The sequence below is a fragment of the Natator depressus genome, chromosome 6, assembly GCF_965152275.1.
Source record: "Natator depressus isolate rNatDep1 chromosome 6, rNatDep2.hap1, whole genome shotgun sequence".
NCBI lineage: Eukaryota > Metazoa > Chordata > Testudines > Cheloniidae > Natator > Natator depressus.
This window is the reverse complement of record NC_134239.1, coordinates 58,879,053-58,894,601: the sequence shown is the minus strand read 5'-3', so window position 1 is coordinate 58,894,601 and position 15,549 is coordinate 58,879,053. Positions and strand designations below refer to the sequence as shown.

The following is a 15,549-nucleotide window of genomic DNA, read 5'->3' as shown; positions in this document are numbered from 1 at the left end:
CAAGCACTGTCTCCATTCCAGCTGTGCTCTTATCTCTAATTGGCTAAGAGACTGGAAATAATGAAAATTGGGGAGGGGGGGTTGTTTTTGTTTTTTTTTAAAACAGTGAAGGTAATTAACCATTGGAACAATTTACCAACAGTCGTCGTGAATTCTTCACCACTGACAATGCTTAAACCAAGACTGGGTGTTTTTCTAAAAGCTCTGCTCCAGAAATTATTTAGGGGAAGTTCTATGGCCTGTGTTACACAGGAGGTCAGGCTAGATGGCCACAATGGTCCCTTCTGGCCTTACTATCTATGAACAGTCCTGCTTCCTCTCAGACCTCCAGGGCAGGCTGATCCAGTGCAATTTAAGGAGAGGATGGGACAGGGGCTTTATATCTAGGAGCTGCTAGACTCTCCACATAAGCCCACACATGGAACCTCTTCCACTGGTTTTACGGGGAGAATTCCCAATCTGATTATTTAGTATTTCTATTACATTAGCACCCAGAGGCTCCAGTCAGGATCGGGTCCCCATTGTGCTTGGCGCTGTACATACACAAACAGTACAAAGACATGGTCCCTGCTCCAAAGAAGCATATAGCCTAAATTCTACAGGAATCAGCAAACGGCAGGAAGTGTGAACCAGCAACAACATGGCTCAAGTTCGCTCACCAGAGGGTGAGCGGTACTATCTGAGGGTCCCAGGAGCAAGGGAAAGGCGTGTCTGGGGGAAATGGACCGTGTACGAATAATAGGGAGTTTCTTGCCTCAGATCACCTCCCACCGCAGCAAAAAACAGACCAATGGTCTATCTAGCCTCCTCTTTTATTTCCAACAGCCAAAAGCTAATTTTATGACACTGTATGCTTGGATTTCTTGCTGACCCCACCTAGTGATCAACTGATGCCCTGAAGTATGAGGATCAATACCCCTTGCGCTTGTACAAAAGCCAATGTCACTGCTGTTACACTAGTGGGCTTTTTCTTTTCCTGACTCAATAGTATATTGCAGCACTGAGTTCCAAAGTTTAACCATACAGTAAGCAGCAAAATAAAGAAGTCCAATGGCAAGCATGAGGGAAGGGGAAAGAGGTGTTGGGCCTGACTTGTGAAGTTCTTTGGAAACGCTAAACTGTAGTTTGTTCTCTCCAAACTCTACATAATAACTCCCCCACCCTGCAAGTTGCAGCATCAGGAATATGACCGTAAAGACTTGGGCCTTGTCTACACTAGAAAGCTCTAGGTATATTAACAAACCCTTCTAGCAGAGATGCAGCTTACACCAGCAAGAGTTCTTTTGCCAGTACAGCTCAAGCCAGCCCCCCAAAATGAAATAAGCTATACTGGCAAAAAGTACTTTTCTGCTGGTATAACGTGGCTGAGGCTTTTGCAGGCATTGCTGCACTCGTTAGTACCCACAAAACTTAAGTGTAGTTAGACCCGAAGACCAGAGCCTAGAAGGAGTGAGCTCTGGGCAGGAGCACCGCAGGCACCTGTGCTCGGGCAAGCCCGGCTAGGGTGCCCTCAGGATCCTGAGCCAGCGCCCACGTTAAGACACAGCTGCAGGCAAGCGGCCGCGGGGACAGTCCGGCCGCGAACGCTGCAGCCCCTGGCTACCTGCCCCACGCCCCCATTCCCCAAGGGCACGCGGCCCCGCGCCGCTCACCTGCGCCCGAAGATCCTGAGCCCCGTGAATCTCTTGTTGCTGTGCCTGCGCCCCGGCGCGGGGCCCTTCTCCGGCTCCAGCGAGACCTCCGAGCTGCTGGAGGACGGGGAGCTGGAGGCGCGGGCCCCCGCGCACCCCTCCTGCTCCTGCGGCTCCATGACCCGTGGCGGACCCGGCCCAGGGGCTCTGCGCTCACCCGCCGCCGGGAGCCCCTGTCATACCCGTGGGTGCCGGCGGTCAGCGGGAGCCACCTGCCCATGCGGGGCGGCGGCGGCAGGAGCAGCGCGCCGGAGGCAGCCCGGCCCCGCGCCTGGCCCAGGGGCTGGGAGAGCACGGCGCGCGCCCCGCCGGCAGCCTGGCTCATGCCCCGGCAGCCGGCCCCAGCCGCGGGCGCGTCCCCGCGGGCAGCCGGAGCGATGCAGGAAGAGGCAGCGCGGAGCGGCGCAAGGTAGCGCCCGAGGACCCCGATAGCTGCCCGCGCCGCTGCCTCCGCGCCCCAACGCCGGGCCGGCAGCCCCACCTGCCGCCCGAGCCCCGCACTGCAGCCAGCCGCCGGGGCCCGCGCCTGCCTCCAGGCGGGGCCGGGCTGCGAAGCGGGGCGATGCGGCGCGGGGGCAGCCGGTGCAGAGCCCCCGGGGAGGGGACAGCCCCGCTCTGGGGCCGCCGCTTCCCGGTCGGGCCCCTCAGGGCAAGCGAGCTGCTGGAGGGAGCTCGGAGCCCCACGCGACCGCATCGCCCGTCGCCGCCCCACTCCTTCCCGCTTCCACGCTGGACAGTTCCCCGGGGCACTGGGCCCCCTACTCCGGGGGGACCAGCGCACACCAACAGCGTAGGGCAGGAAGGGCGGGAAATGACTCTAGCCAGCGGAAACTGCCGGGGGGAATGAAAGAGGCCACCTGGATTTGACTGAGACCCTGGGGAGAGAGCGCTGTGGGATCCTTCATGAACACAGGTGGACAAGACCCCGCCGGTATGGCTCATCCAAAATATGGCTCCTGCCCTGTGCAGGGGGACTACTTCCGTGCTGACTGTGCATAGAGTGCCACCTGCCGAAGCACTAACGCCCTGGGGATGTTCCTTGGAGGTCTGCCATCTAAATACTGACCGGAACTGACCCTGTTTAGCTTGAATTAAGGTTCTACTGATGTGAGCTTCCTCAGCGCAGTGCCTTGTTGGTGCCAACACAAAGACTCTCTCGACAGTGCATTAGTCATGTTTGGATTGGTTCATTTGCAGCAAAGCCACATCCTGCCAACCCTTTCACTTTCATGCAATTGTCTCAACATCTTATTTGTCTTAGCGCTTTAAAGAAGCCTTACTTTATCTGACACCAAATCAACCTCATATGACAACAGTTAACACCTCTTAGCCAAAACGTTGCCTCACAGGGACAAAACTCAGTGCCACTGATCCACATTAGAATGAGGATGGTGTCATTCTGGTTAAGGAAGAGTTAACTAGGACTCCAGTAGCACAAGCTTCCACACAGCACTGCCAGTCAATGCCATCTGTGACTGTACCTGAGTGAACTTCCTTGCTGTAGTGCCCTGTTTATATCCTAGATTTCAGGCACCATCACCCCAAGCAAGTCAGAGGCTGAGCTCCAACCTCATCCATTCTGTGTAAATGCCACCTTGGCTTCAGCTGGCTGCCATGTCTCAGAAATGCTTTAGCAAGACCTCCCAACTTACCAGGCAGCAAGAAAGTGTTATCCAGGGACAGCCTTCATTTCATAGACTTGGTTCCCCCCTGCGAAGCTGCTACTGCTGCTCACCTTTGGATCAGTAGCCTGCAAGCAACTCACACAGCAAGACACAGATAGCCACACTGGTAGATGCTTGAGTGGTGAAGCCTTACTGGAATGGGAGCTGGTATCAATAGGAGCAGGTAGCTTTGAAATGAACCCATTCCAGCTCACAGCATACCTGGAGGGGCAAGGATGTTTCAGGACTTGTCCCAAGGGCCACCTCATGCCTGATTCCTGTGGCTACTACTGTTATTGGCCTATGGGCCATAGCAAGGTGTTTACTCAGCAAAGGGAGGAGGAGGAGATGAACTAGTGCTTACCACTTATCCAGTACTTCTGTGATGGGGTGTTCATCCCACACCACCCCTGAAGGAGTTAAAATGGCTCAGAAGGATCTACCTGCCAGGATGGGCTGCATCGGGTGAGGCATTCGCTGGATATACAGCCCTCATTGAATCTGAAGCCCAGCTAGGCAGGAAGAGGAGAGCAGAAAGGGGCTGCTCCAGGGGGAGAGAGTCACCGGTCACTCTCAGGATTGAGAGAAAGGAGTAGGAAGAAGTCTAGGGGAAACAATAGCAAGGCTGAAGTTATCTGGATCTTAGCTGCTGATTGTAGGGTCCCTTGGCTGGAACCCAGTGTAGAAGGTGGGCCTGGGTTCCCTACCAGTCACTGCGGGAGTGGCACAGACAAGATACTGGACTTTGAAGATTGCCTGAGGCAGTTTGTTTACAGAGACTGATATTCCAAAAGGGGGAAAAACTATCGTGACCTGGCCAGACGGCCAAGCGATGAAGAGAAAGCGCTGAAGTGTGTGGCGTATGAGAGAGGCCCCAGAATGAAAGACTGGGACAAAGGGCAGAGAAACCACAAGACAAAGTGTCAAACCAGTGGCAAGCCACAAAGAGGTGCCCTAGCAGTGAGTGGCGGGAACCCTGTGACAACCTTCCATTGTTAAAATTCTCTGCAGACACTACTAACTCTTGAAGCTTCACAATCCCTCTGCCAAGAGGGCCAGGACCATGTCCCCCATGTTACAGATGGGAAAACAGAGGCAGAGAGGGGAAGAGACCTGCCAAGATCATGTAGGGCACCATTGTCAGGGCCAGCATTAAAACTCAAGAGATCCAGCCCCTCAACTGTGTGTTCAGCACCTTAGAGTGCAGGGACCTGTATGTGCTGAGCCCCCTCCCAGTTCAGCCTGTCAGCTCAGGAAGTAAAGTAGTGTCGCTCACACTCCCTCTCTCAGCAGGAAGCTGCTGCCCAAATTCAAAAACAAGAGAGCTTCCCCTTCCCTCTTTTGTTACACTCACAGTAGCATCCTGTTTAAAATTGGACTGTGAGCCCTTCTGGGCAGCATTGTGTTAATGTAGTGTCCAGCTCAATGATGCCCAATGCTGATTAGGGCCTCTGGATACACATAACGACGATAATAAAATCAAACCAAAGGGAAAGTGAGGCCAGATTCTTGTCTGTGCATCTCCTGAAAGGAACCATCTGAATTTTCCCTGGATGTGTCCCCAACAGCTGTTTAGGCCCTAAAATCAGCTCCCTTGGCACACAGCAATTCAGGAAAGCCCCAGAGACATGGCAGGGACTGTCCTTAAAAGCGACCCCATGCTCCCTGTCCACTTCTCTCTTTATCCCCCACGTGCCACACAGAGACCTGGACACATTAGTTCTCAAGTTCCTCAGCAGACGGATGATTCCGGGAAAGGCAGAAGCCAGGCGGGTTGCTTATTTCCTTGTCCAAACCACCACACAGGCTGCAATATGTTCCTGTGACAAACAGTGAGCATTATTCCCCCACCCCCAGTATTCTCTAGCCTAGCAGCATGTTGTGGCCATATCATACTTGCTAAATGGCAAGATCTTTGCAAGAAGCAGGGAGCTGTAAAATTACATCACTCACCATGCTCTGCTCTCCAGCACTATTTGCCCCCTTTGCACCAAGCTCCAGCAATATCCTGTGCACAAGTTCTGAACTGCAGTGTCTCTTATTCTGCATGGCTAGAAAGACCTGTTACATCACCTACTCCAGCCTTGTGCATGCAGGATTGTTACCCGCTGCTTGGCCAGCCCTAGCTACATGCTCCTGTTTTCTGTGGAAGAATGGGCAGCAACACCACAGACACAGGATGGGCTAGTAGCCAAACAGACTTCCTCCCATTCTGCACCTAAGCTTTTGGGAGCAGGATCTCAGGGCAGCCCAAGAGCTTGCTGGAAACTCCCCTTGCTACATTCTCCATTATTACTGATTTCAGGTCACTGCATTTTATTCAGAGTCAAAATCCCTCCCCATCTCCTTGGTGGTTGGGAATGAGAGACCAGCCCAGCTAATGCTTACCCCAGGGAGAGGCATAGGCTGAGCTCATATAGCTGCCTCAGAAACTATCATTCCCCCAGACTGCCCTCCCTCAGCATCTCCTACCCCCACAACCTTTCAGGCTCCAAGCCCCTTCCTTTTGCTGCCTCACTCAAACACCCACAATTCAAGCCTATAACTCTCAATTGTCAGAACAAGCAGTAGCAATGCTACTAAAAGGTCAGACACAGACCCCAGGGTTGCTGCAGAGGGTACAGCATCTCCCCAGGATAGGGTTGTACAGTGGACTTGGGTTTAATCCCTTCTATCCATTTCCAAGTCAGCGTCAAGCTTATTCCACACGTCGAAGGTCTTTCTATTTTCTCCCCTGTGCTCAAATATTTTCCTCATGGACTTTGAAATAGAAAGTAGGGCTGTCAAGCAATTAAAAAAATTAATCGTGATTAATCGCACTGTTAAACAATAAAGAATACCATTTATTTAAATATGTTTGGATGTTTTCTACATTTTCAAATATATTGATTTCAGTTACAACACAGAATAAAAAGTGTACAGTCCTCTCTTTATATTTATTTTTTATCACAAATATTTCCACTGTAACAAAACAAAAGAAATAGTATTTTTCAATTCACCTCAGACAAGTACTCCAGTGCAATCTCTTTATTGTGAAAGTGTAACTCACAAATATAGATTTTTTTTGTTACATAACTGCATTCAAAAGCAAAACAATGTAAAACTTTAGAGGTTACAAGTCAACTCAGTCCTACTTCTTGTTCACCCAATCACTAAGACAAACAAGTTTTATTTTATTTATCATTTTACAGTGCAAATATTTGTAATAAAAATAATAATATAACGTGAGCAGTGTACACTTTGTATTTTGTGTTGTAATAGAAATCAATATATTTGAAAAGGTAGAAAAACATCCAAAATATTTAATACATTTCAATTGATATTCGATTGTTTAACTGTGCGATTAATCACCATTAATTTTTTTAAGTTAATTGTGTGAGTTAACTGCGATTAATCAACAGCCCTAATCAAAAGCTTTAAACATGCTGGCCTGCTCCGTAGATCAACATCCCTGAGGACACACCGAGGTTGTTAGTCTCTAAGGCGCCACAAGTCCTCCTTTTATTTTTGCGAATACAGACTAACACGGCTGCTACTCTGAAACTGAGGTTTTAGAGTTAGGTTTAATAATGGAGATGTTGATTTCACCAAGGAAACCTGTTTCCTGGCAATGGGAGCTGCCAATCCTTTTTGCACAGAAAGAAAGTAACTTTGGAAGTGAGGTAGGGCCCTGTGAGCTCAGTGTCTCTCCCTGAATTAGGCAAAGTCAGGCTGAGGGCTCAGTGTGTAAAGGCTGGAAGGGGAAGATCCCCTGCTAGAGATGAGGGTGAGGGGTGGGTTTGTCATTGTGGGCCAGGCACCCCCGGGAAATGCTTAGTCCTGGGTGTCCCCAAAACCTTTTCTAGGCAGGAGTTAAGGAGCCTCATCCACAACCCATTTCCAGCAGACTCGGGGGTGGAGGGGGGAGGGCAGACAGTCTTATGACCCTCTCCCCCACCCCTTTCCCAGCAGGACACACGACATGCTCCATGTGCTAATGGAATCAGATGCAGGAACAAACTGACTACATAGGTAGACACCCACTGAATGTTAGAGCCAGGAAATCTCAATACCCGACCACAGGCATTGGGATAAGGGAAGGGGATTACAGGCAAGGATCTGGGAACACGGCAAGCCCCAAAGAAACCTTCCCCCGCAAGGTAAGATATAAGTGGCTGCTGTCAGCACTAGAAGCAGAGGGCATCAGCCCAGCAAGCAAGAGAAAACGAGCAGAGACCCAGGCACAGTGGGTACCTTGTATCTGTGGCCTCTGGTAGGCTTTGGGGGACGTCCCATGACTGGTGCCGCCACATCTGCTGCAGTGCAGGCAGGTGCTCCTCACAGCAGCCTGGGTTCACTCTCCTGCTTCCCCCTGTGGTTGAGTTTTGGAGTCATTCCACGGGCAGGTTCTTGCCAGCTCTCTGCCATCAGAATCGTAGGAGACTAGTGGCTTTGTTCATTCTCTTCACCTGGTTCCTCTTTCTGCACTTCCTGAAAGTGCAGCTAAAGCTGTTTCTTCACCTCGCTAAACAATGCTCCAGCACCGGACAGCCCACACCATAAGCTAAGTTCCTTTGCAGAGCTGGGATGCCCAGAAGCCTGTCCAGAGAAGCCTCTACTCCATCCTAGGCAAGAGGAAACAAGCCCTGGTACACAGGACTCTGGGACGGAGAAAGGGCAAAGCACCTCAGATCAGCCAGACACCCCAAAAGAGGCAGCCTCAGTAGCAAATGCACTGAATGGCACCCCAGGTCACCACCTGCCTGGACTCAGGATTAACTGAGACACAGTAGGTAGCCCACAATACAAGCTGTAGGGACAGTTGTATTCCCCATGCTTGGGAACATTTCATCTATCCAGGTTCTTATATCGTACCCACCAGTGGGATCCCAGCACCTTTCAGATCCAGTAAATTTCACCACAAATTAACGGACCAACAAAACAAGAAAGCACAAGAGTAAAGTCTCCAAGGCAGAGCATAGGGTGTCTCTCTCCCCCCCATCATACAGTCATATAAAATGGCAGCTGCTCAAGACAGGCAGAGAGAGACCTGAGGTATTTAAAGGGACAGTACACAGAAAAACTCATAGCTGTCACAAGCACAGCTACTCAATCCGTCTTATTGCAGCTACCCCATTCTCACTCCAAAACAGCACTAACTAATACTGAGCCAGTCTCTGGCAGTGGCAGTGTGACGTTACTGACAGAATCTATAACCGTATAGATCACTGTTATATATTTACAGCAAATATTGTACAAAGGTTGTCGTGGGACGGTTATGATTTGCTGGTTATAATTATGCTATCTGTATATGTGTATTGTTTTTGTAGCTGAAGTTATGAATATTGGCTCTATACTGTCTGTATTTCAAACTTATGCTATGCTTCTGGGTGATACCCCAGACAAGTTGGTGTCAGCTCTGCCTACCCTGCTTGATGGCCCATTAAAGACCATCAGCCATACAATTGACCCATTGAGAGACAGCAGACACACCTTGTGACTCAGCAAGGTATGCAGGGACCTGCCTGTGGACAGAACTCTAAGGTTTTTCTATGCCATGTGCTGGATAGGGTGTCCTTAGGACAAAGAAAGCAAAGACCACATGGCAAGAGACTATAAAAGGCTGATGCCTCATCTCCATCTTGTCTTCAATCCTGCTTCTTGCCTCTGGAGGGACTTTGCTACAAACTGAAGCTCTGAACAAAGGACTGAATGACACATCCCAGCTGTGGAGTACTCCAGAGACTTGATTTGAACCTGCAGTTTATTCCATCGCTGCTACAAGCCTGAACCAAGAACTTTGCCATTATTCTATGTAATTGATTCCATTTAACCAATTTTAGCTCTCATCTATATCTTTTTCCTTTTATGAATAAACCTTTAGATTTTAGATTCTAAAGGATTGGCAACAGCATGATTTGTGGGTAAGATCTAATTTGCATATTGAATTGGGTCAGGGGCTTGGTCCTTTGGGATCGGGAGAACCTTTTTTCTTTTACTGGGGTATTGGTTTTCATAACCATTCATCCCCATAATGAGTAGCACTGGTGGTGATACTGGAAAACTGGAGTGTCTAAGGAAATTGCTTGTGTGACTTGTGGTTAGCCAGTGGGGTAAAACCAAAGTCTTCTCTGTTTGGCTGGTTTGGTTTGCCTTGGTGTGCAAAGGAACCCCAGCCTTGGGCTGTAACTGCCCTGCTTTAAGCAATTTGTCCTGAATTGGTACTCTCCGTTGGGTCCCGCCAAAGCCAACATCGTTACAGTAGCATAGGCAGTTGAGAAGGAAGCCGGGTAAACAAGCTACAGACCTTGTGGAAATGGCAAAAGCACATTCTGTTATGAGACTGATATGTCTGAACATGTCTATTATGATGACTGAACATACCTAAACTCACAGCCAGCACCTGCGTCAGCAGGGAAAAGCGAGACCGCTCGGTGTAATGTGGTGGGAGCTAGACAAGAATGAGCACTTTTACAAGCACATGGATACTCAGCTTAGTTTGAATCTGCTCAGGCTTTAGAAACCTTTAGATCTCACCAGACACGCCCAGAGGCTCAACACAGCCCATACTTGCTGAATACAGTTACAAGGTGCACTCCTGGGGGAATTCTGTGCCACTGCGCACATGCAGAATTTGTCCCCCACAGATTTCTTTGCTTCCCCACAGAAAAATGACTTTCTGACAGGGAAGCAAGGGGAAGCCACAAGAGTGGTCACGCGACCCTCCCCAGCAATATGTTTCAGGTATCCAGGGCACCCGGCAGAGAGGTAAATCACTGTGGTGCAGGCAGCAGGACTGGGGAAGACTCAGCTCCCTACCCTGCTCGGCTCAGCTGCTAGTCCTGGCTGAGCTGGGGAGGACGGGACTTCCTCTTCCCCCACCCCCAGATTTCTCCCCCAGCTGCAGGAAGCTCTGCAAACTCCCCACCACCACCACCACCCTGATTCCTGCACCCATCGCTCCTCAGCTTCAGGGAGAGGGATCCCTGTACAGGAAGCTGCTCCCGCATCCACCTAACCCCTGTGCAGCCAGAACCCCTCATACCCAGACCCTCCTGCCGATCCTCACCCCCACTCCCCCACACTCAGAACCTCCACGATGAGCCCCACTCCTCCAGCACCTGGACAACCCTGACGAGCCACCTGCACTCAGATCACCACCCCACCGAGCCCCAATCAGTTGCACCTGGATCCCCACCACACTAAGCCACACTCCCCCAGCACCTGGAACCCCCCGAACCTCCCACACCCAGACCCCCCTGCCAAGCTCTATCCCCTCACACACATCCAGACCCCCCCACCTGCTGAGCCCCAACCACCTTCACCTGGACCCCCCTGCACAGTCCCATTACTGTTGCACCCAGAACCCCCCAATAAGCCCCTGTGCATCCAGATCCACCCCGCACCTGGATCCCCCATTGAGCTGCCCACACCCAGATTACCCCACACAGAACCCTCTCAACCCACAGCGGGATCCCCCCACACTAAGGATCCTGACTTGATGACTCCTCCTGCCCACACCTGGTGCACCCGGCACAGAGGAGGGGGCGTGTTTCTGGGGCAGGCCCAGTCCTTGTGCTGTGTCAGGGTTGGGTGCAGCCTCCCCACTGAGTCTGTGTCCAGGGTGGCGGGGGAGCTGCACAGTGATCTCCCACCTCTGTGCAACCAGTGGCCTGTGCTCCTCAATGCCATGCTGGAGCCTCCACGTTTATTTGGCAAATAAAATGTGCAGAATTTTAAAATACTGTGCGCAGAATTTTTAATTTTTTGGCTCAGGATGCCCTCAGGAGTAAAGGTGGAAGAGCCAAGCACTGCATGTCAGCCTCTGACCCAGAATTTGGAATGATAATTCCCCTGGCCATTACAGACACTATCCAAGGAACACTGGCCCTCTGACTCCAGTTCCACTGATCAAGACCTTGCCACACAAAGGAACCCCCTATTCTTTGAGACTTTCACATTTCTGTAACCTCCCCCTCCCATTCCCCCTCTTTCATTACAAACTAGATGGTAGGGCTAACACAAGCCTGCTTTCCCTGTACATTTTATAGTCTCCAGCAGCTCCTACTTACTTAGGCTGCATAACTCCAGGGAAATGCTGGGCACTTTTGCGACCTGTTCCTACTGTACTGTGGCAGGTTAATGGAAACACAAACATGCTCCAGCAAGGTCCCTCACTGGATCCCATTCACATTGCATGTGTATCCCCTCAAGAAAGACTCTCTGAACTTCCAAAGTCCTGTCCCAGCATACACCAGGCGTAGTATAAATGATAGAAAGGAGTCTCTGGGCCAGTCTTTGGTAACAGTACAGGAGCGGAGGCAGCCTGGTCAGTCTGCTCAGGCTTCAGGAAACCTAGATCACACCAGGCAGGTCCAGAGGTTTAACACAGCCCAGACTTGCTGAATGAGGGTTACAAGGGTAAAAGAACCAGGGATTGTACGCCAACCTGCTCTGCCCCGGATTTGGGATGATCATTGCCCCTGTCACTCCCTCACAGACACTGCCATCAGAAAACTCAGGGAAGCACAGACAGGCTGCATCCCTGTGTCACTAACACCCATGCGGGAGGACCTGAAATTGCTAACTGACTCTCCCCTACCATGCAGCTGGCCGTGTCCACACCTAGCCTGGCAGGCAAGCAGCAGACCCAGGGCAGTTCGTAGCAGCCCTGAGACGGGATCTCTTTGCCCCAGCGCTCCCCGACCAGCCAGCATGGTACTTGTGCTTCCAGAAGCCTGCCAGCAGATGGCACAAGGTTCTCCGCTGCACTGCACACGTACTGAGCATGCACAGAGAACGCGTCCTGGAGGGAAGAGAGGAGGACCGGGCTAGAGCAGGGTGGTAGGAATGGCACGTACCTGCCCTCCACGCAGCCAGGCTTGGTTGCAGCCCGCCGCCTCCAGGAGGGTTGGGACAATTTGTATAGTGTGGGTGCTGAGAGCCATTGAACCAACTGTAAACCCTGTATATGATGGAAACCACTTCAAGCCAGCTCCTCTAGTTCCAGCACCTATGGCCGCCTCTGGAGCCTCGCTTGCCCCTCCTCAGTTCTGCAGCCCCGGCTGGGAGCTGAGCCCCTAGAGCTACAGCAACCACCAAGCCCGGGGCAGGGTACAGCCTGGTGGGAAGGGGGATCGCTCAAGAAAATCAAGCAGCCCCCTAACTCCCTGGGTGCAGAGCAGATGGTGCTGCTGGAAAGAGGAGACTCCCTGGAAAGGCTGACCCACACTCACACCACACCTCCTCCCATCAGGCTGAACCTGCTGCATTCCCAAAGCTGGGCTGCACCGTGACCAGCAGCAGGAAGGGCTGAGGACAGGGAATCACCATATGCCAGCCCTAGTGAGCTCTTTGCTTCACACCTGTCTCTTAGAGCAACTTAACTCATGCATGCCAGCCGTTCCCAAGCCAGGGCCTGCGCTACACTCAGTGTGAAACAGCCTGCGCCTACATGGAGGAAATGGGGCTGTCAGTTCCTACCCCATGCATTTGGGAGCAGGGGCCTCGTTTCCAATGGGAGTTGCCCTCCCCCGGACTTTTCATAGGTCTATACGCTTTTCCACTGCTCCCACCTTTTCAGGCTAGAATATCACGTATGTTCTGTATTCTGACACAACTTTGCCACAACATTTTTCTGAAATGAGGCCCCTGCCTGGGAGCTCTCAGACTGCTGAGCCCAGGAAGCACCTGCCTAGCCCTATGCAGCTCCCGAGAGGGGAACAAACTCTTGGTCAAAACGCTGACTGAGCTCCAGAGCAGGAGTGGCAGTAAATGTGCCAAGTGAGTCCCTGACACATAGCACAGGCTGGATTTTTTCCACTTCCTCAGTCCCACGGACAGGATTCAGCTAGAGCAGGGCAGGTGGAAGGAGAACACATTAGCAAGTGAATCCATCTACCCATGTGGAACCAGGGAAACACAGAGAGTCAGGGACACCTCCCCGAACTCTTCAGAGATCTGAACTACAGGGAGCAAACAGTTTACCCAGGACTTCCTGTCAGAGCGTAGCTGAGACTCTGGCAGCGGGAGCTTCCCCACAGCGGTACCCAGCTGGGACTCCAGAAGCGTGAGCTTTGCCACAGCAGTGCCGGTGAGCGTCACCCTCTTCCAGCAGCACTCCCTTTCTCCCAGATGCACAGAGGGAAGCAAAGATGGATGGCTCTGTCAAAGAGCTGCAGGCACAGCTTAGTGGGAATAATTGGGAATTTGATTACGTGGTTCTGTGCAGCCGATTAATGTGATTAAAAGGCTAGCAGACAGGATTCAGAGGAGAGGCTGAGCTGGAAGAAGCTGTTCACCCCTTGTGCACACGGCCCCCCTGCTGGCAGCTGGTGCACTTGATGTGCTCTTGCACCTCATTTCCTCACACCCACATTCAATGACAGCAGCTCCAGCATTCTGCTCGGTGTTGAGCTACCCAGGACTTCATGACAGTCGACGAGCTGCACAGCAAGACCACTCAGAGACTCTCAAAGAGCAGCAGGGGCAGAGCTCAGGGGCTCCTGCTCCATAAGTCACATGGGCTAAAGAAGAATCTCCATTACCTGTTTACCTATGACACACAACTGAGCAGTCATATTTCCATCCACAAGAGGACAGTGGTGTGCACCGCCTTACCCAGATAGCTATTATATTATGTTCCTAATGCAGCCAGCAGAGTCAAGGAGAGAGATTTAGACCACCTTGTAATTGATGGGGAAGGGAGTTCATTGGGCTCAGTGTAAACATGGGATAGTTTACAAAGGGCCAAGTTCTGCTGACTTTAACTTTATGAATTAATAAAACCCAAGCCTGCACATCCCATGCACTTATAACAGATAATGGTCTGGATAAGCCTTTACTTTACCTGCCTGTTACCCATACAGGGAGCAGTAACATGTGCTAGCTGAGGCTACAGGAATTAGTGTGTTGACCATGCAGATGCAGCTCCTATTCTGATTTCAGCCCAGGCCTTACTTCAGATCAATGGGAAATGTCCCCTCCATAGGTAGATGATGTCACCTGCAAGTACACAGCATCTGGGAGTAGTTTGTCTGACTGCTGGCACATTCAGGCTGGCACACAGCCTTGCACAGAGTAAAGTGGAGGCACTTGGGCTGCCAGGAGCCCTAACTCCTGCCCAGGTGCCTGGGTGCCTTGCAGCTTCTGGGGAGAATCCAGGGTGCAAGAACACCCCGGCCACACTTCCTCCTGTCCCCAGCCCAATCCTGTTCCCAAGGGCTTTTGCCACGGCTCATAACCATCTCTGCAGCTCCTGCAGAAGGCCTTGTCCATTGGGAGTACCCTCCTGAGGGCCCTATGCAGCTCCTTTAATCTGTCTATCCCACAGCAACTGCAAAGGGGCCATTAGGCAGTGGCTCAGCAGGAGAGGTTTACAAATGGGCTGCATCTCAGAAGTGGAGCAGGGCAGAGTTTCTCTCCTGTGCTCAGCATCCTGGTGTCAGCTGCCCACCGTGGGGTTTGGATGCCTTGGATTCACCCCTGTGTTTCAATAGTTTTTCTCTGCAACGTAGCAAGCAGAGCAGCTAATGAATGAACTGGAACCCCTGGGCTGCACAGGAGCCAGCCACAACTGAATGAGGGCAGAGGTGCAGATGCAACCAGCTCCCCTGGCTTTCCAGATTCCCTCTTCTCTGCAGGTCTTGCTGGCTCTCCCTGGCTCCACTCCACCCTTTGCATGTGAAGCAGGCTGCCATAGAGCTCTCTCCCCCCCTCGCTATTTACATTGCAAAGCAGCCCCCTCCCACTGCTCTGGGTTATATTTAGCTCCCTGGCACAGCCTGTGAGAAGCATCAGGTGCATCCTACCTGCCATCCCTGTGGCCCTGCTGAGAAGCCATGATGCTGTAGCTCCAGCCCTCATTAGCAGCCCATGATTCACCTTGGGGCCTCATTCTCTGCAAAGCAGGCATAGGAGCAGACACGCTGCAGCACTACCAGTCTCCGTGTGGGGCTAATGCCACACTGGAGACCAGGGCAGGAGATGAGAACGCATCGTCGGACCACTGCAGGAAATAAGCACGAGGCTGCTGCGGCAGGCCCTGCTCTGTCTCAAGACGGGCAGCATGGGGCTGTCAGCAAAGAGCGTCAGGATAGAACAGAGGGGCTGACTGGCCCAAGCAGCCCCAGAGGAGAGGGTCTGGCAGGGCAGGAATGAGACCTATTAGCCCCAGCCTTGCTAGAGCAAATGAGGGCCAAGAGCTAGGGATTGCT

The 15,549-nt window shown here is 51.9% G+C and overlaps 1 protein-coding gene across 6 annotated transcripts in view; it reads right to left on the bottom strand.

Annotated features, from left to right (window-relative positions):
• The window catches only part of DGKZ (diacylglycerol kinase zeta), a 105,670-nt gene that overhangs the window by 82,761 nt on the left and 7,360 nt on the right, over positions 1-15,549 (bottom strand). For 3 of the 6 annotated variants that reach the window (XM_074955359.1, XM_074955361.1, XM_074955362.1), the window contains exon 1: positions 1,653-1,959. The exons of the other annotated variants lie outside the window; for them this stretch is intronic. In XM_074955359.1, the coding sequence (XP_074811460.1) occupies positions 1,653-1,810 (158 nt within the window). In that variant the 5' untranslated portion in view covers positions 1,811-1,959. Of the gene's footprint in view, positions 1-1,652; positions 1,960-15,549 lie in introns of those variants that run through there. 6 annotated transcript variants of the gene reach the window in all.